We start from the raw sequence: 27,708 nt of genomic DNA on the forward strand, positions 1-27,708 counted from the left end.
TTCTTCTCGTCTCGTCCTTGTGACTGGCGGCTGTGCTGCAATTTCCAGTAAGCCATACAATGACACAGTTTTATTTAAACTTTGCATAGAAGGTACATTTTAATTTGCTGCTTTAGAGTGGATGGAGCGGTCTGAGGTTTTGATTTTGTGTTCAAGGGCGTTCCACAAAGCTGTACAGATTCTCATCATGCTAATGTTTCCCCTCGCCTTAAGATCCCTTCAGGCACTACATTTGGATGATGGTGTATGCCACTTCAGGTGCTGCCCCTGGAAAATGAGATGAAGACGCCGCAGGACTTTGGTGGTCTGACTGGTGTGCTCAACACTGGCATGACCATCGTGGTCTGTCTCTACACGGCCATTGGTTTCTTTGGTTACCTCAAGTACGGCAGTCATGTGTTGGGCAGCATCACTCTCAACTTCCCACCATCACCGTAAGTCTTTGAGATTGGCAGAGCCACGAAGAAATGCTTTGCCACAAACGGAGGTAAATTGAGACAGGTGTGCAAACATGTTGTGGGCATAGAAATTAGCACGCACAAAATTGTGGCTACCAGCAGTGGTGAGGCAGCCATGATGAGTTCTGCTGGAGAAGGTGTTGACTGCACCTTTATCGAGCGCAGTTGTACAAACTCTGAGGGGCTGTACACGGGTAAAGCTTTCATGCTCAGCCTTTATTTTTCTGGCTAATTTGAAAACTCGCTTGAGTGTGTGCTTATATTTGTATAGTAGCAAAGAACACAAAAAGGTCCTACATGGTCCGACATCTCTCTGTAAACCTCTATGTAACGAACCTTCTTGTAGCGAATTCCTCGATGTTACCAGGTTTTTCGATTCTCCAACTCCATCTCCATTGAAATGCATGCATTAGAAAACTCCATGTAATGAACATGTTGCGGCGATTGATGTCGATTTAACAAAGTCACGGCGCTGACTATGTCTTGGCTACTGCTGAAATATTCGAAATTAGGCAAGACACCACAAGTTTCATGACAGTTTAACACGAACTGATGGGAAAGGAACATCTCTGATTGCAACGAGTGACTGATACATTGCGCCGTGTTTCGGGGCTGACAGCGCATCTCTGAGAGAAATGCAGCAGTCTGCTTTCACTTTTGGATGGTGGCACTACAGTTGTTCGCTCAAAATCACCGAGAAATAGCAGGACAAAGAAAAAAGAAACAAGGAAAGCATGTGGTTGCTTGAGAGTTCTCGCGCATCGGTAGCGCTAGTAGCAGAAACAGCGAAGAGCGCTGGTGACACGAAACAAGAATTGGTTTTTCCTGGGGCAACAGTGGCAGGGGAGAGGGCATGTGTGATGACAGCAGGCACCTCCTCACCCGGCGGCGGCGCAACCACGTGCACTTTCCCCCATGCACCACTCCCATCTCCCTGTCCCTCTTGTAGATGCCTCGGGCTAGCCTTGGTGGAGGTGGAACTTGCTGCCATAGTCATGCGCACGCTCAGCATAATTGCGTAGCATTTTGCCACTTATGTAACTTTCAATGTGGTGTCCTTTGCGTTCAATTCTTAATCTGGTTTCTGTTCTGCATTGTTTTTCTGAGTCTTGGCCTGAAAACTGCATGCAAGGATATCTGGAGATAACGAAAAATTGTGGATTTTACTGTTTCATTATCACCAGGTAACTTAGCAGAGTGCCAGCGCTGTTGACAGGAGGGCCAGCAGCGCTTTGCTCGACTCGTCCGGCTGTGCAAGGCTGCTGGTTTTTGGTACATTCGCTTTATCACGCCACAATTTAGCTTTGCGCCGTCCACTGCCACAAAATTATTGGAATGCATGATAGCAACAAACGCCGTTGAAGTGAATGATGCTCGAAGCCAATGTTATGATCACGGCGGACCGCGTGCTTCGTTGATAATTGATGGATGGAAGGAGTAAGGTGGAGGGGGTGTATGCGCCCAGCATGTTCTCACAATGAATTTTTTTTTGTCTGGGTGAGATGTTTTGTCCTGTTCGGTTAATTTAAACACTTTTGTTGGTCCCAATGACTTCGAATTAACGAGGTTTTACATATTAGGATTTTACAGATTACCTATAAATGTTATTTACACCTTTGTGAAGAAAAGCCAAGTGCACCCTAGAACATAGCCGAACCCGGATATATCGAACTCGAAGGGGATCGCGAAATAGTTCGATATATTGATAATATTGTTACGTGGAAGACTTACAGTCCCAAAGCTGTCCGCACAACTAACATTGATGAGGGCACCGATTTCACAACACTCAGCGTCGTCGTCTTCTCGGAGTCTGTTGCACTTCTTCATCCTCATCACGAACAGCGAATGCAGCTAAGTAACACTACCCCCTCGCGAGAAAAGCACAGTCCCGGTGCGGTCTATGTTAGCGAAATAGAATGTTGATAATAGGGCTTTAGACGGGACACATGCACTATTTCGGAAGTTGGAGCTGTGGACGGGGACTTCGGAACCACAGATTCAACTTCGTAGGTGACGTCGGTCACAGGGCGCAAAACACGGTAAGGGCCAGTGTAACGGGGCAAAAGTTTTTCACACAAGCCCACTCGACGGCACGGGAGCCACAGCAAAACGGGAGATCCAGGAGTGTAGTGGACATCACGGTGGCGGCTGTCGTACCGGATCTTTTGGGAGTCTTGAGATGCAGAGAGCCTGGCATGAGCTATCCGGCGGGCATCATGAGCGCGGGTGACGGCATCACCGGTGTAAGTACTGGTGGCGTCTGCCGCGGGTAGAGAAGTGTCGAAGGGTAGTAACGGGTGTCGGCCAAATAATAAATAAAATGGGGAGTATCCAGCAGTAGAATGGACAGATGAATTGTAGGCGAATGTGACAAAGGGGAGATGAACGTCCCAATCACGATGGTCGTCAGACACATACATGGCCAGCATGTCTGTGAGGGTACGGTTTAGACGTTCCGTGAGGCCGTTGGTCTGAGGGTGATATGCGGTGGTGAATTTGTGGCGGACGGAGCACTAACGGAGAATTTCGTCAACCACTCGCGACAGAAAACAGCGGCCACGGTCAGCAATTGTAACTCGCGCCGTACACATGCCAACCACGGCAGCAGGGCTGCCATTATCGACGCGAACTGTGGACGAGACGGCTGGCGTAAGGACTTTCTTGAGGCGACGGCGAAATGAGGAGCTGAGAACGGACAGTTGGGCGCCTGTATCAATTAGAGCAGAAACGGGAACTCCATCCACAAGGACGTCGATACGGTTATTTTGTAGGGCAGGGGTCAACAGAGGTTTTTCGGTCCGGGTCATAAATGCAGCGTCACTTCCGGGAGCTGCATTGGCTAGTTTTCCGGTACGTGGCCAGAATAGGACGGTGGCGAACTGCGGCGAGGAAGAGGAGAACGCGAACGTCGTGCTTGCGGGGATGGTGAACGGTTGGCAGCACGGGCAGTGGACCCGGGGTCAGCACGGGTCTGGTCGGGGCGAGGTGGGGAATAGAGAGGGGCATAGTCTCCGCGGCGGTCGACGTAGGTGTACTGACGAGATGGCGTGTACCAGCGACTACGGCAGCGGCGGGAAATGTGGCCAACGCGAGAACAACTAAAACAGATGGGGCGATTGTCGTGGGTACGCCATTCATTTGGGTTGCGGTGACGATATCGGGGCGAGAAACCGGCGTTAGTTGAGGCGGCAGCAATTACTGGAGGGGCAGGTCCTGAATCCGTGGTGTCGGTGGTGCTGGTAGAAGGGAGGCCCATATTCGCAACCTCTTGGTGAGCAACAGCCTTAATAAGGGATATAGTAGCCAGGGTGTTGTCAAAGCCTGTTGTTGACAGCGAGGCCGCGGGAGTCATTGCCTCAAGCTCTTGGCGGACAATGCGTGTCAAAGTGCTGTCGTTAGCAGGCGGTCGAGGAGTCGGGATGTCGATACAGGAGGAGCTAGCAGCCGTGTTCAGCAGCCGGTCGAAACGGTGAGATATGCGCCTCTGTTTCGCCTGCTCGAAACGTCGGCACACCTGCAGCACAGAGTCCACGGTGGAGCAATCCCTGCACTACAGGAGGTTGAAGGCATCGTCGGCAATGCCTTTTACTATATGGCCGACTTTATCCTCCTCAGGCATGCCTTGGTCGACTTTGCGGCATAGAGACAGGACGTCTTGGATGTAAGTGAGATAAGACTCTGTAGACGTTTGGGCGCGAGAGGCGAGTGCTTTTTTGGCGGCAATGTGGCGGCCAATAGGCTTTCCGAATAGGTCGTGGAGCTTCTGTTTGCAAATATCCCAAGATGTTAGCTCGTCTTCGTGGGTTTCAAACCACACACGCGTGGTCCCAGCCAAGTAAAATATTACATTCGCGAGCATGAGTGTGGCATCCCACCTGTTGTGCTTGCTCATGCGTTCGTATAGGGATAGCCAGTCGTCTACGTCGACGTCGTCGGTCCCGCAGAAGTTTCCGGGGTCACGGGGGTGGGCCATTACAATAGCAGGAGCGGCGGCTGTAGAGGTAAAGGCGTCTGTAGTCAGTAGTCATTGTGGTGGTTCCGATGTGGCGGCCGCTGCGGAGATTCAGCTTGTGACGGGGGATCGAATAGATTCACCTCCACCAAGAGATGTTACGTGGAAGACTTACATCCCAAAGCTGTCCGCACAACTAACGTTGATGAGGGCACCGATTTCACAACACTCAGCGTCGTCGTCTTCTCGGAGTCTGTTGCACTTCATCCTCATCACGAACAGCGAATACAGCTAAGTAACAATATTATCGATATACAGAAATCGGCTTGAGACACCACTTGCGATCGTGAAAAATGATACTGTATTTGTCACGTAATCAACCCGCTCGCATAATGAGCCCTCACCCCACAATTCTGCCCTTCGAGAATTTGGCGTCGCATATCCACAGCTCATTTATTGGCAGCGAGCCAAAATGCTGCGATAACTTCACGGCGTGTTTATTTTTTTACTATACTTTTGATAGATCCCGCAGTGGCGGGGAGTGAACTTGGCAGAGTGCCCGTGATGGCTTGATTGCACAAGCCTGGTTTGATTTATCACGCCACGCTTGGGGCGGGCGTAGTCCACTGCCACAAAATCATTGGGAAAGCATGATGGCTGCAAATGTCGCTTGAAGCGAACAATGCTAAAAGCCAGTGTCATGATTGCAGCTGACCGCGTGCTTTTGTTGATTCATAAATGCAAGAATGAACGACTCCCACAAAAAAAAAAAGTGCTGCTTCTTAACGTCCGCAGCCGCCGTAGCTTGCGCTGGGCCTGCACATTTGGCACGATCGACAAGCAAGGATGACTCTCGAAAAACAAAAAAAAAAGATGGCTGCTTCTTATTGTCCGCAGGCGCCATAGCACACATCACGCCGCACGTTCAGCACGACGGCAAAGACGAACAACTCCCGCAAAAAAAAAAAAAAAGGAAAGAAAAAAACTGACGCTTCTTATCGTTTGCAGCCGCCATAGCTACGCACGTTCGGCATCACGACGCGAGACGTGCATCCCACGTCAGCCGCCGTGCGCAGAGCGTTCACAACACATACTGGAGAAAGCGTCTGCCGCGGACCGAGCTGCCGAGCTGACTAGTCCGCGTGCTTGGAACGAAGACCAAGAAAGAGAGAGGAAGGGTAGAGATAAATCATGGCAGAAGAATGGGCACACCCTTGCGCTTCGCTCTATCGTGTTTTTTCCCTCTCCCGAACACCACAGCTGCATTGGTTCCCTCTTGTTCCTTCACGCACATGGCTTGCAAATGTCATGTGCTGGCGCGCGGCAAATGATCACCGCAGATGCGCACGCCTTTGGGGAAAGGGCGTGGCGCTGCCCTAGACCAGCCGTTGCCAAACTGTGCCCTTTCATTTCTTCCGCGTGTGGCTTGAAAACGTCGCGCGGCAAACGGCCGAGGATGATGCGATCGTCTTTGGGGGAAGGCGCACCGTCCAATGCGTGGTGCGGAGTTTGGTATATCGAACGACAGGTGAAATTGAGTTCGATATACAACACAACTTTCCTGTATTTTTACATGGGATTTTCAAGGGGATATTCCACAAGTTCGATATAACCAAAATTCGAATTATCCAGGTTCGATATATCCGGGTTAGAATGTATTGCAAAAGTATAAAAATTTCATTCTGGGGTGATGAAAACCCTGGGATATGTGCCCCTCAAAGCCACATCTGGCTGCAGGCACCGAACAGAAGTGCAATCCACAGGTACACATAGAAACAAATCTTTCGGAACAATTTTTCCTTGTTTAACTCTGTATTTATGAAATTTATGAAGGCAGCCAGTTGTTAACAGTTGGCATGTGCTTTAAAGAAGACAGTTACAAAGTTAGCAACCTCATTTAGATGCTAATTTTTATAACTGCACAGTAAAGTCGTGTGAAAGCAAATATACCCACAACTGTTCTCTGAATCGTGCAAGGTTCTAGCATAGACCGACGTGATGTCGCTGGCATTACATTGGCACAACAGTACAGTCATTGCAACTAAACAGTCTAGAAAGCTTTACACTAAAAGCTGTCCTCTACAAGCTCGATAATTCTCTAAAAGTGCACACTGCACCCACCGCTGCTGAATATAGTCAGTATGATAAGCCAGCCACTTCTGCTGTTTACGAGAGCCTGTTATATTTTAAACACAGTGGGGTTTCAGTCAACTAATGGGTTGACAGGTCTTTCAAAGTGAAACTTGAATAAAGGCATTAAATTTTTGAATCGCACCATATGCACAGCATGAAAAAACTTTTGACTTAAATGGGAGTGAAGTAGCGGCATCATCTGCCAGATGCTGAAGACAAATGACACAACGTCAAAGGAAGCAAGTTCAGTTCAGTTCAGTTCAGTCGTTCAGTCGTGTGCTACTCTTCGTGACCCTATGGACCATATCATGCCACACTTTCCGGTCTCTCACTATCTTCCTAACATCACATAACTTCATCTGCAGCAAACCGGGTATTATTCCATTTTGTTTCACCCTAAAGAGCAAGTGTTTGACAAGACAGATTTTTAAATTTGTTTTTAGACAACAAGGAACACGTCTGTGGGTAAACTGATTGCTCAGAAAGAATGTAACAAGAGCTTACTCTTGATGATGAGTATATTGAATCAAACATGTCCACCACTCTGGCTTTCATTTTCTCTTCCTTGGAAAGTGGTAAAACTTGGTCCCTACGGTCATCTCTGCCAAGTGCAGTCAAGAAGGCATCAGGTGCCTGAGAGGAACTCTACCATGAAAGCAATGTGCTGCTCAACTAACTGCTTCACACCACCACTCGCTCACTCCAGATGCTCGTGCTCCCACTAGATGCACATGCATTGGGCTGGAGTTACAGTCGAGCCCACTTACAACGGCCACAATTATAACGAGCTTGTTATGAATTGGGGCAGAGCTACCATCAAAATATGTATTAGAGCTGCAGCACTTTGTCTCAGATATAATGAACAACTGGCCACACCGTCTGGTTATAATGAACGTGGAGTCCAGCAGACTATCTGTCACAGTCTAATAATGTGCGCATCACTGCCCGCCCCTTCTGTCGCAACTAAGATGTCAACCCTCCCATAAACAATAATGTGGAGGAATTAAAACTGCCTTCAGTCCCTGACCATATGAGCACCGACAGTCTAGAAGGTTAGTGGACCTTGCCACAAATTGCAGCGCCGCGCCATCCCCTGGTGGATTCGCACAAAGCATGATGGGAGAACGGAGTGATCGCCTGTTGGCGTGCTGCTGTGCCGCTGCTTTCTGCCATTATGCGTCTTCTCGTGCACATTGTTGGTGCTTTCTTGCAAAACGCAGCAAGCACTGGATTCCTTTGATGGTTAGCTGCTAGTGTTTGCACAATTTTTTTGTGACTTTTGAAGCAAAAGTTTTACTACGTCACGTAAAGCTAAGGTCGCCGTGCTTGGCACACGCTGCTACAGCGGACGTGCCATAACCACGGCAACTAGCTGCGCCTTTCTAAGGTGTTCCTACTCTTGGTGTTCCGCCGCCGGGCTCTATTGCGCGCATCGGCAGAGAGAGAAGGGTTGTTTCCGCACTGCGCATTCACGCGCCACCACGTCGGACGTTTTGTGTCGGCTAATGATCCATGGATTTAGAATGCAACATCCAACTGTGCAACATGATGCAAAGGAATGGTGGGCACAGCATAATTCAAAGAAAACAGCAGGAAGCAGCAGCGCAGCAAGGACGCCAAGATGGCAGAGAAAAGTTCGCCTGAGAACCGGCAAAGTCTGAGAGACGTGAACGCGGCGGCACTCCACTTTCCCAGGGGGCTTTGCGCGGTTACTCAGGGGCACGGTGGAATTACTGGAAAAGTCTATTGGTGCGTGCATGTACCTCAGTTGGGCACAGTAGCTATTGTGAAAGAAAAAGAGCGGTAAACATGAGTAAGGGAAACTTCTGAACATGGCCAATGATCAACCACCATCACCAATTTGCTGTTTGAATGGTGGTCATGTTGTGTGTACTACTGTAAACAGGAGACGTTATAGTAGTAACAAAAACTACTTTTGCTGAGCTTTGCAGTTTTGGGCAGAAGTCCACTTACTATGAGCTTCAAGAAGCGTGAAAGTTTGGGCGAGTTGGTCAGACATACTTGACATGAACAGCGTGGCAGGGAGAGACGAGGAGCTCGTCCTTGTGAGTTCTCTGTCCTCGTTTCTCCCTGCCACGGCGTTCATGTCAACAATGAACTTTGGATACAACGAACGGAAGTTATGTGACCATCAAGTTCATTACAAGCACACTCGCCTGTAGATGCTCATAGAGCTTGTACACCTGGTTCAGCTGCCTCAGCCCTGATAAGCAATGCACACTGTATGAGGCCGAGGTTGCTGAATTGCAGGTCACAGTCATTAGCAAAACCTGCATTTTCAGGACTGGGAGCGGGATACACAACAAGGATGATGCAAACAAAACAACGGCTGATAAATTGTATGTATCGCTTGGCCTGTGATAGCTTTCACTTCAGGTTTTGCTAGACCGCAGCACTCACAGTAGGCAGCAGGCACAGAGTCTGCATTTATTTCAAGGTTTATGTCATTTTTTGCTTAAGTCTTCATAAGCAAGTCACGATATTGAGAACCAGAGCTCCGGGAAAATGGCTTTGAACTTCAAATCAGAATCTCTCCGAAATAAATGACGTCTTTTGCTGCTGGACATGTAACACCAAATGCATCAGCTGCCAAACTATCAAAGTTTGCCAGCAACAATGATTTGGTAGAGCTGACCTCAGTGTCCCTGTAGGCATAAGGATGCATATGTCAATAGAACTTTGCTACTGAGGTAGTATTTTGTACAGTTGGAGACCATTTACAATGTAACTGCTTATAGTGCAGGACCAGTTATAACATGTTTTTTGTTGGCCACCGGTCTGCCTTCCATAGGACTCAATGTAAAGTCATACTGCTTATTATGTGGTCGTGCAAAGCGAAATACCGGTTATAGCGGAATAACCAATTTTGCAATCCGCTCGGTGAAATCGCAGAGCAGCAAGTGCACTTTTCTGTGCTGCATCAAGCTTCTCTGCATGGCACTGCACATCGCGCTACGTATTTAGAGCACGGCACAAGCACGTGTGTTGCTTATTTCCTCTCCTTGAGTCTTCCAGTCTTGATTGCACAATAGCTACTCCTTTCGATGTTATGGGCTGCCACAACAGTTACACTAAACAGTAAATCTGTAAGCCTCACTGCAAGGCTTGTTTTCCAACCAAAGGGTCGAATTCTTTGTGGGAGCGAAAAGATCCAAGCGATGACTTAACCACATAGAGTGTGGCTGTAGAGGTTAGTGCCTTCTCGAAACTGTGCATGCATTCATAAAAAGTGCATACTACGTAGTTCCGCATATACGAGTGCAGTACATTTTGCAGTCACGCGGTATGCTAAATCTAGTCTTAGTGTGAAGCGGACATAGTGGGTTTCTTTTTGTTCTGATTAATAAAGCATTAAAGGGAAGCTACCACCTGGCATTCATTTCTTACCTAAAAAAAAACAATGTTTTGGTTATAGTGCAGTGGCTCTCATAATATGGATTTTCATGCCCCTGCAACCTATGTTATAAGCAGTCTACGCTGTATAAACGAAGAGTTGTTTACAAGGAACCGTTTTAGGCACTTTGCCGAAATCTTGAAAGCACAGGCAACCCACCATTCAGCTGTTGTGTGAGTTTCGTTGCTTCTGTGACAACTTTTTTTTTTGTTAAATCCATTAAATTGAGAAATATCACCTTAACCTGCAGGAAGAAAAAGGATTTAGTCCAACCATACAGAGGAGCTGCTGCTGTAGCATTTTTATTTTTTCCCCAGTCTGTTTCAGTTCTGGTTTTGTTATGCCATTTCTGTCATTCCTTCTTGTATTCATTTCTTCTGAGTCATTCTTAGTCTGTACTCTTTGTCCTCTCCCCTGCATTCTTCTCTTGCCATGGTTAGTGCTTTACATGGATAATGTTTGCCTTCATGGCACCTCTGCTGCTGTTACATGGAAAAAGAAAAGCTTGCTGTTAATCCTTTTCAGGTGCCCTTGACTGTTTCCCTGGAGAAGTTATTTTTCCGCCTAAATATACTTGATGGAAGCTAATTAAGTTTGCTACACAAAACATTTGTGACTACTATTTTCCACAACTTGGTGTAGAATTTCATATAAGGTGTTCCTGCAGTTGGAAATTGTAGCACTGCGTCTGCTTCTGTAAGCTGTGTGATGCGGCATTCGAAGAAGCGCCAAATGAATGGTGCAGTACGGACGCCTGTATCAGACACCTGGCGGGATCAGCTTCATATACAGTCACTGACCGATTTTTCGGATCCTCAATGGGCTGAGATGGCATCCGAAAAATCAGGCAGTCCGAAAAAACTAATTTACGCAAAAAAAGTCACTTTATTTAGCGAGCGGCTTGAAAAAGTGGTCAATATGCCTCTGCGGGGCGCTACGTTGCGATACAAGTAAGTAGGCTTGCATGTCTGCAAAGGTGACGCTCTCGCTGCACACAGCCGAAAGCACCATCAGAGCTTGGGTTAGTTTACTGCTAGTTCGCAGCAGAGCTCGATATCGCTGTGAGCGTTAGCGAACTGCTCCAGCATCATCACTTCCATGGGAACGGCTCCTGCAGCGCGCAAGTGCTAGGTGAGGTCCGCAGACGAAGACGGCTGATGGGATTCACTGGCGCTATCATCGGATGACGACGGCACTTCATCTCTGATTGCGAAACTTGCGTGGCGGAAGCAGTTCCACTGTGTCACCTCGGTCACCGCCTTCCATGCATCGGAAAGCACGCCGAGTACAGACAACAAGTCGACTCTGTAGGTTTTGCCACTGTCCACGCATAATACCATGCGACTTAGTACGCATGACCGACAGAGGTGCTTGGGTGTCCGGATAACGCCTTAGTCTATGGACTGTAGTATGGACGTCGTACAGCACAACGCATCACATGCGAATAGCGACCGCGGTGACTGACGACTGTGCCCGACGGCAGCACAGCAGAGCAGGCACTGGTGGGACGGTGCAGCAAGTGGTGTCTGCTATCGAGGCTATACTGGGTATGCGAGGTTCTGATGGCGTGATAAGCCAGATCAGCGGACGATATGACACGTCAGTGACACGTGGTTCGAGGTTGCATAAAACCAAAATGGCAGTGGCCAGAAAAGCAAAATGGCATCGGCGTTGTTTGCGTTTTCGGCAGCTCTTGAGTCGCGAATTGAAACAAAAATGTCTGGAAAATTGAACGAGAAGGATTTCAAACGTTCAAAATTTTGGTCAGTGTTATACATTGACTCTATAGAGTGCTTGACGATGCCATTGCAAGGTCTGGATTTTCAGGCAGGCCTGAAAAATTGGCCGTCCGAAATATCGGTCAACGACTGTATGTGTGAATCGCCTTGGTGAAGTCATCGGTCATGACTGGACATGTCGTCATGACCGGATGTGACGTCAGGATTTCGTCACATCTGGTCATGGTCGATGACATCACAATCCTGCAGTATATGCGGAATCTCATGGAATACCACATCCATCCGTTCATCTGTGCATGCGTTCATACACACATGCAAGGATGGACACTCATGAGCCTATAAAGGCTTCCAGCTTAAAATGCACATCATTATCATCATCATCAGCCTGATTATACCAACTGCAGGGCGAAGGCCTCTCCCATATCTCTCCACTTAACCCGGTTCTGTGCTAGCTGCATCCACTTGACCCCTGCGAACTTCTTAATCTCATCCGCCCACCTAACTTTCTGCCGCCCCCTGCTACGCTTTTCTTCCCTTGGAATCCAGTTTGTTACCCTCAGCGACCATCGGTTATCCTCTCTTCGCACTACATGTCCTGCCCATGTCCATTTCTTCTTCTTAATTTCCACTAGAATGTCGTTAACTTGAGTTACTTCTCTCACCCACTCTGCACGCTTTCTATCTCTTAATGTTACCCCTACCATTTTTCGTTCGATAGCCCTCTGGGTTGTCCTCAACTTAAGTAGAACTCTCTTGGTTAGCCTCCACGTTTCAGCCCCATAGGTGAGTACAGGCAAGATGAAACTGTTGTATACTTTCCTCTTGAGCGATACCGGTAAGCTGCTAGTCATAATCTGCGAGTGCTTGCCAAACGCGCTCCATCCCAATCTTATTCTTCTTGTTATTTCCTTTTCATGATCCGGATCTGCGGTTACTACCTGTCCTAAGTAGATATATTCGCCTACTACTTCCAGTATTTCGCTACCTAATGTAAACTCCTGTTCCTTCCCGAGGCTGTTGAACATTACCTTAGTCTTCTGCATATTGATTTTCAAGCCTACCTTTCTACTTTTCCTGTCTAGGTCATCAATCATTATTTGCAGTTCATCCCCCGAGTTGCTTAGCAAGGCAATGTCATCAGCAAATCGCAGATTACTGAGGTATTCTCCATCTACCCTTATCCCTAACTGCTCCCATTCCAAGTCTCTGAATACTTCCTCTAAACATGCTGTGAATAGTACTGGGGAGATTGTGTCTCCTTGCCTAACACCTTTCTTTATGGGAATTTTGTTGCTTTCTTTATGTAGAACTATGGTTGCTGTGCAGCCACTATATATATCTTCCAGCACTTTCACGTACGGCTCGTCTACCCCCTGATTTCGCAATGCCTGCATCACCGCCGAGGTTTCAACTGAGTCAAATGCTTTTTCGTAATCAATGAATGCTATGTATAAGGGCTGGTTATATTCCGAGCATTTTTCTATCACCTGATTGATGGTATGGATATGATCGATAGTAGAGTACCGTTTCCGAAACCCTGCTTGATCCTTTGCTTGATTGCAGTCTAAGGTTGTCCTGATTCTATTAGCGATTACCTTAGTAAATACCTTATACGTAACAGACAGTAAGCTGATTGGTCTGTAATTTTTAAGGTCCTTAGAGTCCCCTTTCTTGTGAATGAGGATAATGTTTGCATTCTTCCATGCTTCCGGTACCGTCGATGACACCAGGCACTGCGTATACAGGGTGGCCAGTTTTTCTAGCACGATATCCCCCCCGTCCTTCAGCAAATCTGTAGTTATCTGATCCTCTCCAGCTGATTTCCCCCTTTTCATAGTTTCTAGTGCTTTCTTGACCTCTTCCTTCGTCACTGGTGGAACGTCTGACTGTTTTTCCCTACCGCCAATCTCATTACGGTCCTGACTACTTTGGCTACTGTAGAGATCTGTATAGAACTCCTCGGCTACTTTGACTATCTTGTCCATATTAGTGATGACGTTGCCCGCCTTGTCCCTTATCGCATACAACTGGTTTTTGCCTATGCCCAATTTCTTCTTTACCGCTTTAAGGCTTCCCCCGTTCTTTACAGCATGCTCAATTTTCTCCATGTTATACTTCCTTATATCGGCCACCTTGCGCTTATTGATTAGCTTTGATATCTCGGCCAATTCGATCTGGTCTGTTGGATTGGAAGCTTTCATACTCTGCCGTTTCTTAATCAAATCTTTCGTCTCCTTAGACAGCTTACCGGTATCCTCTCTAACTATCCTACCGCCTACTTCTACCGCGCACTCAGTAATGATATCTCTGAAATTATTGTTCCTTGCCTCTAGGGTAATGTCGCCATCCTCAGTTAGAGCTGAATACCTATTCTGTAGCGAGATCCTGAATTCTTCTGCCCTCCCCCTCACCGCTAATTCGTTGATGGGTTTCTTTCTTACTAATCTATTGCGTTCCTTCTTCAGATTTAGGCTAATTCGGGACCTCACCATCCTGTGGTCACTACATCGAACTTTCCCGATTACCTCTACATCCTGCACAATGGCGGGGGTTGAACACATTATGAAGTCGATTTCATTTTTAGTCTCTCCGTTAGGACTTTTCCATGTCCATTTTCGGTTCTTCCGTTTGCTGAAGAAGGTATTCATGATTCGTAAGTTATTGCGCTCTGCAAACTCAACTAGTAACTCCCCTCTGCTATTCCTAGAACCAATGCCATAGTCACCTACTGCCTTGTCTCCTGCCTGTTTTTTCCCTACCTTGGCATTGAAGTCGCCCATTAGTACAGTATACTGCGTCTTTACTTTTCGCATTGCCGATTCTACATCTTCATAGAAGCTTTCAACTGCCTGGTCATCATAACTACATGTAGGTGCATAGGCCTGTACAACCTTCAGTTTATACCGCTTATTAAGCCTAATTACGATGCCTGCAACCCTCTCATTAATACTATAGAATTCATCTATATTACCCGCTATATACTTATTGACAAGGAAACCTACTCCTAGTTGTCGCCTTTCTGGTAAACCTCGATAACACAGTACATGCCCGTCCTTCAGTACAGTATATGCCTCATTCGGCCTCCTAACCTCACTAAGCCCTATGACATCCCATTTCATGCCTTCTAGTTCCTCTAACAGCACTGCTAAACTAGCTTCACTAGCTAGAGTTCTAGCATTAAACGTTGCCAAGGTCAGTTTCCAATGGCGGCCTGTCCAGCGGAGCCAGGCTTTCTTAGCACCCCCTGCTGCGTCACAGGTCTGACCGCCGCCGTGGTCAGTTGTTCCGCAGACGCTGGTGACTGAGGGCCGTGGTTTTATGGAGCTTATCATAGGAGGTTGTGGCCAATTACTGCACCAGGGTGGCCAACTCCTGTTCTGGTGAGGGAGTGCGTTGCCGGAGGTGTTCACCGGCATCAGGTCGCACCCCAAACCTGTATATGCAATTCCATCGACACACGGATTTTTTTTTTTTTTTTCATCCGGTGGAGATTTGCGCGGCACCGGGATTTGAACCCCGGTCCTCTTGCATGCGAGGCGGATGTTCTACCGCTACGCCACCGCTGCACCTCGGAGCATAGAAACTTTTAAATTCTCGGCAGCAAATGATATTCTGCATTATCATATATCGCATCATGCACTGCTTTCTGAATAAACCGTTAACTTCATTAAGAGTGAATAAAGCGTCAGCTTTATTGGGGAACTGCTCTGGGGCAAAACATAGTGGATTTAGACACTTATTCGAGATACCGAGATTACTCACCGGTCCGATGCAGCTCTTACTATCCTTGGTGTTCATGGTCATGCACTAAAGGAGACACCGGCTCATGCGACATGCTGCACCTTGTTTTATACTCTCGGACAGCTTTCTGCCACTGTTCAGCGAAGCCTAGGCACAAAAGGAGAAAACGCGAGCCTTTCTCCCCATAATTTGGGGTGTATTGTTCGGAGTAGAGGGTAGAGAGTAGAGCCGTGGCCCCGGGGTAGAGTACCCGCCTCGGTTACGGGAGGTAGTGGGTTCGACTCCCATTGCCGGCCGGACACCCACCGGCTTTCTCAAATGGGTACAAGCCACGGCCCGGCCTGGTGCTCGGCTTGCCAGGGCTCGTGGCTTGGAAAAGGAGCCCGCGCCTTCGAAGCCCAACTGTGTGAGCAGTAAAAGGGCCACATAATGGGCTGTTGCCGCGCAAGGCGGACTTATTGTTGTCCGATGGCGGAACGAATCACTGCCACATCGGCGCAACTATTTGGGCCGTGACCCCTTTTCCCAAGCATTTCACCCCAGAAGAGCCGAGCACCAGGCCGGGGGAAAGCTTGTACCCATTAAAAACCGGTGGGTACCCGCCGGCACCAGGGATCGAACCCGGTACCTCCCGATTGCGAGGCGGATGCTCTACCACAAGGCCACCGCTTCGGTAAAAAAAGGGCCACATAATGGGCTGTTGCCGCGCAAGGCGGACTTATTGTTGTCCGATGGCGGAACGAATCACTGCCACATCGGCGCAACTATTTGGGCCGTGACCCCTTTTCCCAAGCATTTCACCCCAGAAGAACCGAGCACCAGGCCGGGGGAAAGCTTGTACCCATTTAAAAACCGGTGGGTAACCGGCGGCACCAGGGATCGAACCCGGTACCTCCCGAATGCGAGGCGGATGCTCTACCACAAGGCCACCGAACCCTGCACATACGTACACCTGATTGCCGTTTGTCTCCACTCACAAAGTCACCTTTCTTTTCTTTTTGAATCAGCTGTTGTGGGGAACACTACGCATCTTTGTTGCTGAAGGGACGCTTGAGGTATTTGCAAGGACTATTGGTGTCCATGGCTGTGACAGGCTAGATAGGCAATGTTGCAGAAAATGTGAGAGATACCAAGCCCCCACTTTGTGATGTCAATGACAATAGGGTGTTGGCGGCATAGTTTCATAATGCACATTTAATCTTTAGCTGCGTTTGTTGGAAAAAAGATGTGCCTTAGAATTGAATAAATATGGTATGTTATGTGCACGGTTGTATACACGCCTCCAGGAAGAGTTGAAAAAGTGGAGTGCATCTAAGCATGTGAGGTGTGCTGTGCTTTGCAGATGCTTGTTCTCTGAGATCTGGTACTTTTTGTTGCTAACACTGGGTTTCGTCGAAACCAGATGTCTCATTGACCGCTGGCAGAGTTTCTTCGATGTGTGACTTTTGTCTCTTCTTGTGTGTTTTCAGTTTGAACGAGGTGATCCGGATTATATTTGCGATCTCCATCTTCCTGTCGTATGCCTTGCAAATGTATGTGCCCGTGAAGATCATCTGGCCCACCATCGTAAGGCGGTTCTCCCTCGACCAGCCAAAGTACTCACCACGCTGGGTCATGTTCTTCGAGTTCCTGGTCCGCACTGCCCTCGTAACCCTCACATGTGCGTAGCGAACTATCTGCGACATTGGCTTAGCCATCTGCACTGTGGGGATGAATTACCTTCTGCTTATTGCTTTGACTGAAAATGAGAGTGTTTCTGCTCAACGAAAAGGGCTCTGTTCGTATTCACCGCCAGTGTTTACAGTAAACTCCTACTACTTGAAGTTATAAAAGTCGTGAAACATTCAGAGGTAAATTTTTCCTAATCGAGCACTGGAAAAATTTTTAATGGAAACTATGCATGAACAAAACAATAATAAAAGAAGCCAAGTGTAGTGCAGGCGACACAGCTGAAAACGAATGCAAAAGGCTTGAATACCGTATTTACTCGCATAATGCTCGCACTTTTTTTCGCGGAAAATTGATGCTAAGTTGGAGGGCGCGATGATTATGCAGGGGAAATTTCGAGCAAATGTTTTGGAGCGCTAAAAGCAAATTTAAATATAGGTGCAAATCGGGATTCTTAGGTCAGCTTTTGTAAATATAACCATAACATTACTTTCAAGCAGAACTTACAGTTGTTATAAAAGTACAGGGTCGCCAAAAGTACAAATTGCTAAAGCACTTTATTTACCGCACGCAGCCTTGTCATCACTCCCCACGTTCCGTGGTATAATGCTCACAGCAGACCACACAGTTCTACTCTCGATCAGAGACTTGATCTGAGTCCATATCGACACTGCAATCACTGTCTCCAGTAGTGCACTACGCACAACTCGACGCTGAAGTGCCTACTGGCAGCGCGATTGCTATGCTGTAGCCCGTACTCTAAAGCTTTCAGCTTAAAAGCAGCTGTATAACTTGTGTACCGCCCCACCACGATGCGGCACCAAGAACACGGTAGACGGTGGAACAAAGCAAGTAATACGGACGGGACGAAGGAACAGTGACAACAAGACGCGGAGACACCTCGCAAAATGGCAACTATGAGCATTATAGATGTTTAAAAAAAATGATGATGATGATATACTCGAGCACGCTATCGCCGCCTGGTAGCACGTGCACACAACAAGGCCAGCTAGATTTAGTAGCGCGTCCAAGATGGCGCTTATTACCACTTGCAGATGACTCCCGCGGTGATAATATTGATGTTGCAATGATTATTCGAGGAAAAAAGAAATTCCGATTTTTGACGTCCAATGTTGGGGGTGCGAGCATTATGCGGGTAAATACCTCACCAGATTTGTGCATTGCTGCTACCCGTGGTCAGCTGTAGGGTGGAATGTGTCCAAGGTGCCCATCTCTTCTCGTGTGTACCTTATCTCAGTATGCCCCTGGGAAACAGGCTCAATTTTTACCCAGATTACATCTCTGCTTCTGGTGCATTACAGTTCTAGGTTTTTCAAGCGCCAGAATTGGGAAAGCAGGATGGCAGTAAGAGACGCGCATTGTTTTGTCCTCTGCAAGTCTCGTAACATGTTTGCCACATCCTGTTGTTTTGCATTTGTTTCAAATGCTATTGTCATAGTGCCATTCAGTCCACGCTTTTAAAGTGGAGGCTCCGAGGACTTCTGCGTTCACTGTGGGATGCTGCTGGTGGGGTTGGGTTAGGTGCATTCAGTCACTGTGACCATAGACATTTCCTTGGTCCTTGTTTCTGTTTTGTCATTGTTAAGCACAAAGCTTTTGTGTGGTGTGGCTGAACTTCTGGTAACACAGGCACCAGCTGATAAATAGTTGTCATAACAAGCTCGTGTCAGGGCCAACTGCTGCAGCATTTCCGTTGCGCGGAGTTCATAGATGCCTGTTATCAGGAATGTTGTAACCAAGAACTCAGGATATGCAGGTTTGTTACATCCAGTTTTAAATTTCCTAATTTTTCATATCAGCACACCGACGCTCCATTCGCCTTTTTTTTTTAAATTGTTTCTAAGTGTTCACTCACTGCGGTATCTTTAAGATGAAATTTAAAGTTGGCCTACACGATTGCTCAGGTATATACCGTATTTACTCGCATAATGCTCGCACTTTTTTTCGTGGAAAATTTATGCGAAGTTGGGAGGTGCGATAATTATGCGGGGAAAATTGTCAAACAAAAGTTTGGGAGCGCTAAAAGGAAATTTAAATGGATGTGAATCGGGATTCTTAGGCCAGCTATTGTAAATATAACCAAAACATTACTTTCAAGCAAAACTTACCTTTGTTATAAAAGTACAGGGGCGCCGAAAGCACGAATCACTAAAGCACTTTATTGGCTGCATTCAGCTTCATCATCACTCCCCGCGTTCCATGGTATAATGCTCACAGCAGACCATACAGTTCTACTCTTGATCAGAGACTTGATTCGAGTCCTTGTCGACACTGCAATCGCTGTCACTAGTAGCGTACTATGCAGAACTCGTTGACGCCGAAGTGCCTACAGGCAGCACGGTTGCTATGCTGTAGCGCATACTCGAAAGCTTTCAGCTTAACGCCCCATTGCGATGCAGCACCAAGAACATGGTAGACAGTGGAACAAAGCATGTAACACAGACGGAATGTAGGAACAATGATAATGAGACGTGGAGACACCTCTCAAAATAGCGTCGACTACAAGCATCATGGAGGTAAAAAGAAGAAAGACGAGCCTATGACGATGATGATACAGTCAAATCTCGATATAACGAATCCCGCGGGACCGCAAAAAATCATTCATTATTTTTGAAATATTGTTGTAATGAAAAATCTGCGATTATAAGCCAGTGGTAAACCTAAGTATGAACCTTGCCGGGGTGGCACAGTGGTTACAGTGCTCGACTACTGTCCCCAAGGACGCGGGATCAAATCCCGGCCTCGGCGGCTGCTTCTCGATGGAGGTGAAAAGCAAGGCGCCTGTGTGCTGTGCGATGTCAGTGCACGTTAAAGAACTCCAGGTGGTCAAAATTTCCAGAGTCCTCCTCTACGGCGTCTCTCATAGCCTGAGTTGCTTTGGGACATTAAACCCCACAAACCAAACCAAAGTATGAAAATGACGTACGTTGGCAGTAGGCACGTGGGTAGGCGAGCAAAACCTCAAGTGAAAATGTTGTACTAACTTCAAAGCTGATTTATTTGAAGAAATCAATTATTTTCTTCTGCCGCGTGCAGCAAACACGATCGCACACTACATTACACCACTACAGCACATAAACCTTCCACTTTCCGGAACACCTCATTGCGTGCGTGATTGCACCGAGCAATAAAAGTACCGACTTTGTCCATGTGGAAAGAAAAAAAAAAACAAAGAAACATCAAAGTTCTCTATGACCCCATCTTCAATGCTCCCTGAACTTTGAAAATCTTGTCTCGGTCTTTCACAATGATCGCGGCAGTCGATGGGGCAAATCTGCAGAGGCCGAATCGCTTTTTCCCTGCGTCGATTTCTTGCAGTGAAAGCAGCTGCGTTCATATCTTCTTGGCACTTCGCTGGCTAATATCGTTGCCAATCTCGCACGAACTTCGCAATAAGATAATTTGCGGCAAAAAAAAAATAAATAAAATACCGTCCCGTACGCACGAACTCATGAATGACCGAGCCACGTATGGCACACAACACAGGAAGGAAAAAACGCAGGAAGCTAATCCGGTTGGCTACTGCGTAATAAACCATAGCTTCGTGGTGGCACTAGGAGCTGGATGTCCTGATGATGACAGCTACAGCCCACGGACCATACACACAGAATTGGCGGTTTCTGTTTCGTTTCAGCTGCGGCGCTGTTAATTTTAGCCGAATTCGTAATACTGATGTTCCAAAATTATAGAAGAAGAAATAAAATATGTTCGTTATTCTGAAATAGTTTTATATTGAAAACATAGCAAATCTGCCGGGGATTCTTAAAAAATTCGTTAATTTGAAAAATTCATTAATGTGGTGTTCGTAGTAACGAGATTTCACTAATGATCTACCCAAGCACGCTATCGCCGCCTTCTAGCGCGCACGCACGAGGCCAGCTAGGTTCAATAGCGCTCCAAAGATGGAGCTTGCTACTATACTACAGTCGAACCTCGATATATCGAACACGGATATATCGAATTATTGATTATATCGAACACTTTCTATATCACGCGGAAAATCGCATGCATTTTTAATTTTTTATTTCGAACGGCGTCGGTTGCCAAATGGATAAATCGAACTCCGCCACCCCAAACCATGTGCACTCTGTTGACAGGAGGCGAGCTTTCCCTCAACGCCCTCGAAGATAGCGGCGGCGCGATGGGCGTTCCCGACTGCTGCGCACGATCACTGCATACATCGATCGCGCCGAGGGCGCCATTTGAACGTAGCGGCGTATGCACGCGGCGGCTTGGCCGGGCTAGGGTGGCTAGCTTGATTTAGTTTGTCAACGACTAACCGCGTCTCGGCGCCGCCACTTGTGCTGCGCCAGTCGTTGTTATCATGTGGGGCCTAGGCAGCCTAGGTGGCCTAGGCCTGTCACGGCGTGGTCGGTGTTGTGATGGCTGCAAACGCGAAGAAGCGGACGACCCTGACATTTGCTGCGAAATTGGAAGTGATCCGCCGCGTTTAAAATGGTGAAAAAAAGTCAAGCGTCGCCGAAGCTTTCAGCATACCGAGGAGCACTTTGAGCACTCTGCTGAAAAACAAGAGTCACATAAAGGCCAAGGCGGAACAAAACCAGCACTCAGGCGCGCGGCGGGTGCGCAAAGCTACCTTTGAAGACGTTGAGAAGGCGCTGCACAAATGGTTCATCGACGCAAGGGCCCGGAATATTCCTGTATCGGGACCGATGATACAACAGAAAGCCAAGAACTTTGCGTTCATTCTCGGTGCCGAGAACTTCAATGCCAGCAGCGGTTGGCTGCAACGTTTTAAGGCCTGCTTTAACATTGTCGGGAAGACAGTCTCGGGGGAAAGTGAGGACGCCAATGAAGGCGAGATCAAGAAGTGGCTTGAAGAAGAGTGGCCTAAGATTCTCGTCAAGTATGAGCCCAATCAGATATTCAATTCTGACGAGACGGGCCTGTTCTGGCAAATGCTTCCGCGACAAACGCTCGACACGCGCGGAGACAAGTGCCACGGCGGCAAGCAAGGCAAGGCTCGTATTACAGTTCTGTTGGCTGCGAATATGGACGGCAGCACGAAGCTGCGGCCACTTGTCATAGGCAAGTTCCAAACCCCGAGATGCATGCGCAACTGCCCCAGTGTTCCGGTGACATACGCATAGAACAAGAAATCGTGGATGACTCGGGAGATATTCCAAAAATGGTTGAAGGCATGGGACTCGGAGCTGGCGCGTCAAGGCCGGACGGTTTGCCTCATCGTTGACAATTGCACAGCACACCACACTGATGTCCAGCTGAGCAACATTGAAATTAAGTTTTTGCCGCCGAACACGACGTCGAAGCTGCAACCATTGGACCAGGGCATTATTCGCGCTTTCAAATCCATTTATAAACGTCGGCTGATCGACATTTTGCTTCTCAAGCTGCGGATGGGCCAAGAGCTAAAGACAGACCTTTTGGGTGCAATTCAAATGCTGAAAGCCTCGTGGGACAGCGTCAAGCAGTCGACAGTAGTTCACTGCTTTCGGCATGCGGGTTTTGTAAGCCTCATTGAAGAAGCTTCCGAGCAAGCAACTGAAGAATCAGCGTTGGACGACGGCACAGAGGAAGAATGCCAGCTCGAAGAAACCTGGAGCCAATTGGAGCGCTTTGTCGGTGCTGAGCCACACAGCATGTGCATTGATGACTTCGTTGGTGGTGATGACAGCACCGGAACAGTGGCGGAGTTGACAGATGTAGAGATTGCAGCGGAAGTTACTGCTGAGCGGCCAAACGAAGACGCTGCCGAGGTTGATCCCGTAAGCGCTGCCCCGCTCCCGACTGCAACTGAGGCTGTAGCTGCTTTGGACCTTGTACGCCGCTACTGCGGCGCAATAGAAGGCGCTGGACTATCGCTTATGGACCGTTTAGACTACGTTGAGGACGCCGTGGTTAAGCACGCGGTTGCCAATTTGAAGCAAGCTACGCTGCTACAGTACTTTAAGCCAAAGGAATAAATACTTTGTTTGAAACTTCAAGTGAGTATTTATTGCGCCACTGTGCCACGATTGGTTCATTGATTGATTTGTACTAGTTTTTGACGCATTTTCTACGTGATTTTGTATATCGAATTCCGGCTATATCGAACTATTTTGCAATCACCGCGCTGTTCGATATATCGAGGTTCGACTGTAGCAGACGACTCTCGTGGGGATAAGTGGTGTGATGATTATGCAAGGAAAAATCATTCCAATTTTTGACGCCTAATGGGGGGGGGGGCGAGCATTATGCGAGTAAATACGGTATAATAGCTGCCAGAGGATGCCGAGATGTTCTGGCATTAGAATATTGAAGACGCTGTCTTTCACACTTAAAGGGGCATAGAGAATGAACTGTTGCTGGCCTTTATTGATGTATATTTCTACAACGTTCCACTAACTTTATAAGTTTAAGAAAGGACGAAGAAAATTGAAATATACTGGTATCATTGGCTGCTCTTTAGTAGCTCCTACAGTGTCATGACTCAGTACTTTTGGGTGTCGTGACTAGACACTAGTCGTGGTCATGACTGACTTGCACAAGTCATGGACTCCATAGTCATGCACATTGAATCTCCAATCTGACTCATGACAGGCGACTGTCTATGACTCGTCACTAAACTATAGTTACTCGCATGACACGACATTTACATGCCACTTGCATTACATACACATGACTACCAGTTTCATCTTAATGTTGTGATGTCATATCACACGTTACATTTTTCTTCCACTTTTGCGCACACGTTTTCGCAAACATAGCCGAGTAAAGCTTTTGCCTTGATAACCTGTTTTGTGTGCAGTTGTGCTGGCGGTGGCGGTACCCAGGCTGGATCTGTTCATTCCACTGGTCGGCGCCTTGGCATGCAGCAGTTTGGCGCTCATATTGCCTCCGCTGCTGGAGCTCTTCACTCTGTGGGAGGGCGACCAGGGCAAGCTCACGTGGACGTGGCTGTGGTCCAAGAACCTCTTCATCTTGCTGCTCGGAGTGCTGGGCTTTGTGACGGGCACTTTTGTCACCATCACCGAGATCGTTAACACCTTCTCGAATAACCCGGGGGGTGGAAGCCCGCCGGCATGATTGCGTACAGTGCCTTGGCTACACACTTTCTTTGTTTTGCACACGGGACAACACTTGTCCTGGTCACGTGTCCGAACCGCACTGGGTTTGCGCAGCTGCCCACAAGTCCCGGAACGAGGCACTCGTCTTGTCTTTCTCATGTGAACTCGACGAGACAGAGGGTCTCCGTAGAGTCGAAGCAAAATTAATCGTGTATGTGCGTTATTGGCAGCTGTGCCAGCTGTTCAAACTGCTCCGTCTGCTCAAATTGGGAACGGCTGTCGTCGGTGTTTTGCATTGAGATTTATTTTTTTCTCTATTACAAGGGTGCTGCATGTGTAGCTACTTTTATCGAGAAACATGGGGGATATGTTGCTCAAGCAATCATTGATGGCCAAACTGGACAAAGTGCATGAACAGTCGCCCCTTTTTTGTGTGTGATATTGCAAACCTTGTGCTGCAGTTGGGTCAACACTAAAACAGTGGACCTCCTTGCAGTTGTGAGGAATGTGGACATTTGATGCTGCACAATCTGATGGGTGCTTAAGGACATGTGCTTAGCTGAATTCGGAAGGGAGTGGCAGTGTCTGCTCACGCATTTGCTGTCGTGACTTGATATTTCTCTTTTAGGTCTTGGGGAATCAACACGGACATATTTTGTATGCGTACTACTGCCTTCTGGTGGGCAGTTGGCTTCAATGTGGCAGGTTTTGACAACTCGATTTCTTGGGAAAATATGATAGCACTTGTCTACACTTTACCATAACGTGAACTGAGGCTTGCGGCCGCACCACATTTTGGACTGTAGCTATGTGACACATAAACTGTGTGCATTACTTTTGTTTAGGATGTGGATCACCCTCTGAGGATGTGGCTAATGCAACACTTGAGGGACAGTTGTGCACATATTTATTCTGTCAAGACCTACATTCGCAGCTCCGTTGAAAAAAAAATGTGCCGCTTTGAGAGGCTTGTGCTTTGAAATGTATGCCAGCCAAGGGCATTGTTGCCACAGTTGTTAAGGGCTGTGGAATTTTTATACGACGTTCCTGTAGGCTGCTAACCTACCTAGCGAAAGCGCAGTCGGCTGATACGTTATTAGTGCTACCATCTAGGCTGCGCTTTCTGCTTGTAGTAGCTGCAGCTTTCTTTCATTGTCTCCCTTGAGCAAAAGGCATGGCTAATGTCATCAGCGTGTCCGGCCACATTCCATGATCCGCTTGTTCTTGTTTGCATTTGCTTCCACCATGAAGTGGCAGATGTACGCATTTTGCAGGTTATGCTGCAAAATTTGCTTCTCTCTTTTCTAATCAGTGTCGGATGCCTTGTGGGCTTGTTTCACTGCACATTTTTTTTTAATCTTAATTGATTGTTGCTATTTGGCTGTTGTTGTAGCCTGGTATGTGACGCATTGTACTAATGTGCATTTGTTGTAAATGACTACTGTGATTAATGCCGGTGCTTTGTACTGAGATTTATAGTTTAGCTGTCACATGCACTGTCTTCCGTTGTGACTGGGAATACCCCAGTGACTGCTTTTACCACAAGTCTTACTGTGTTCCGACAGTTGCCAAGGATACTGATGATAGCAGTGACCTCCCGTTGACCTAAGGTTGCGACCGCAGCCGAAGAGTCTGCAGGCCAAAGGCATAATTTGTTTTATTACCAGCTTTGTTATTTTTAATTCTGAATGCATTTTTTCTGTAATTCAGAAAGTGTAAACTGATGGAATTGTATGCGGCAGCTTATGTTGCCGGAAAGCAGAACACCTACGAATCGTTTATTTTATTTCACGAAGGACAGTTTTACAAAACACTCATCGTTGCATGTGCTCTTAAGGATGCCAAGTAGAGAAGCTTGCCAGTAGCTACTGCAAAGTTGCTAGACTGAGCATATTGCAGCGTAACCACCGTGAAATAGGTTAGCAGTGACGACTGTTGGGATCATAGCCCCTATGAGAACATTGTCAGTGTGTAATCAGCTAGGTTGGGTGGGTTGAATAATATGACATTAATGGTCTTTTGGGTCAAGTATGAGTTTGACGATCGCCTGTGGATTTCACGACTTCATTTCTTGTCGAGGAAGAAACCTTGAGAGACATTCTGATTTTGTACGCGAAAGTGGGGCTAGGTCTTTAGTGCCAGCAACTTTATGCAACAAGCATACGCCAGAGATATTGCACATTATTTAGGACTCTTTTCACCTCGGCATGAGCCCTTTGGAAGCAGTTTTGGTTTGTGTGCACCTGCATGTGTGTGATGGAGTCTAATTTCATGTCTTGTTCCAGTAATTCCTTGTTTCGTTTTAGTTCTCACGCAGCTTATGTTGTACGACTTTGTGTGAGCAATGCATTGTGGTGTGCACTATTGTTTTGCTGGAATGGTTGTTATGACGATGCTAACTGGAGAGGGCCTTTTCTTCATTTAAGGGCTTGCATCTTTCTAGTCTCATAATTTCACCCGTAATTGAAACATGCCTCTCTCGACGAGCAGCAGTGGAGCATGTATTGTGCCTTGAGGCACATCAACGAAATGTGCAAAGCGTGTCGTGCTTTGGTGGATTAATTAGTGCGTATGGTGCCGTTAGTGCCTTCTCTGAGCAAACCACGCCTTTGGTGCATTGTTGCATCGTGCACAGACGTGCCAATCTGTGATATCTTGTTTCTTCTGTGAGCATTGAAATCCATGTGCCTTACATTCAGGCCAGCAACGTGAGGATGGGACAGTCAGTGGGGCCTAGTACTTTTTATTCACAGCCTTCCTCTTGTCATTGATTGAAATTATTTAACTTCTTAAATGTGGCTGTTGTCATTGTGCCTGGGTGATTTCCATGTTGTTGATTTGCCTTTATGCCTTTTCATCTGATGCACTGATAAACTGTATATATATGAAACTGGGAAATTCTCACTTCAAGAGCATGTGTAGTCTTTTCTGTGAACAAAACTGTCCTTTTTTGAGCACCAGAGATTTTGCCCTGAGACTCTTGCCTGAAAAATCAGTCAGTATTGACTGCTCTGTTCGTCCTTGTCGGTTTCAATGAAGCCTTAATTGCCAAGCATTGTCAGTCAATCTTTCAAAGCTCAGCTAATCATTTCATTCGGTCTTGCTAAAGTATGTGGCTGTTTTGTGATATAGGGACCATAATTCTTCCTTTTTATGAGCCTGGTTAGAAACATATATGTATATATGTTGTGCACTTTTGTATATATCTACATTTACATTCATATTATACAATTTGATGCAAGTTATAATAGTATTTAGGTATAAATAAATGGAAAAGTATTGTATTCATTTGTGCAGTTCCTTCCCGCAGGAGGCATCTGTTAAAGCAGATGTTTGTGTGTTCTGTACTGGGGAAATCGGCAGTCACCTTTTCCTATCCCCCCTTCATCTTTCCCTTTCCTATCTCCTTTCTTACAACTGTCCTGTCTTCTCTTTTCTTATTGTTTTCCCTTTTTTCCTGGCGGCAAGGGTTAACCTTGTGTGGAGTAGCTAACCCGAGTTGCCCCATATTCGCTTATTAGTTATGGTGCACAGTTGGCGTGGGCAGGGCTTG

The 27,708-nt window shown here is 47.1% G+C and overlaps 1 protein-coding gene across 1 annotated transcript; it reads left to right on the forward strand.

The window, feature by feature from the left end:
• Nucleotides 1–231: 231 nt before the first annotated feature.
• LOC146194077 (proton-coupled amino acid transporter 2-like) lies at nt 232–27,439 on the forward strand. Its single transcript, XM_084602970.1, has 3 exons — nt 232–434; nt 16,908–17,098; nt 23,897–27,439. Exons 1-3 carry the CDS (start codon nt 247–249, stop codon nt 24,172–24,174), a joined length of 657 nt encoding a protein of 218 aa, XP_084459096.1. The 5' UTR covers nt 232–246; the 3' UTR covers nt 24,175–27,439.
• The last annotated feature ends 269 nt before the right edge of the window (nt 27,440–27,708 follow it).

Source organism: Amblyomma maculatum, chromosome 4 (genome assembly GCF_055883805.1).
Source record: "Amblyomma maculatum isolate TAMU_Amacu chromosome 4, ASM5588380v1, whole genome shotgun sequence".
Classification (NCBI taxonomy): Eukaryota; Metazoa; Arthropoda; class Arachnida; order Ixodida; family Ixodidae; genus Amblyomma; species Amblyomma maculatum.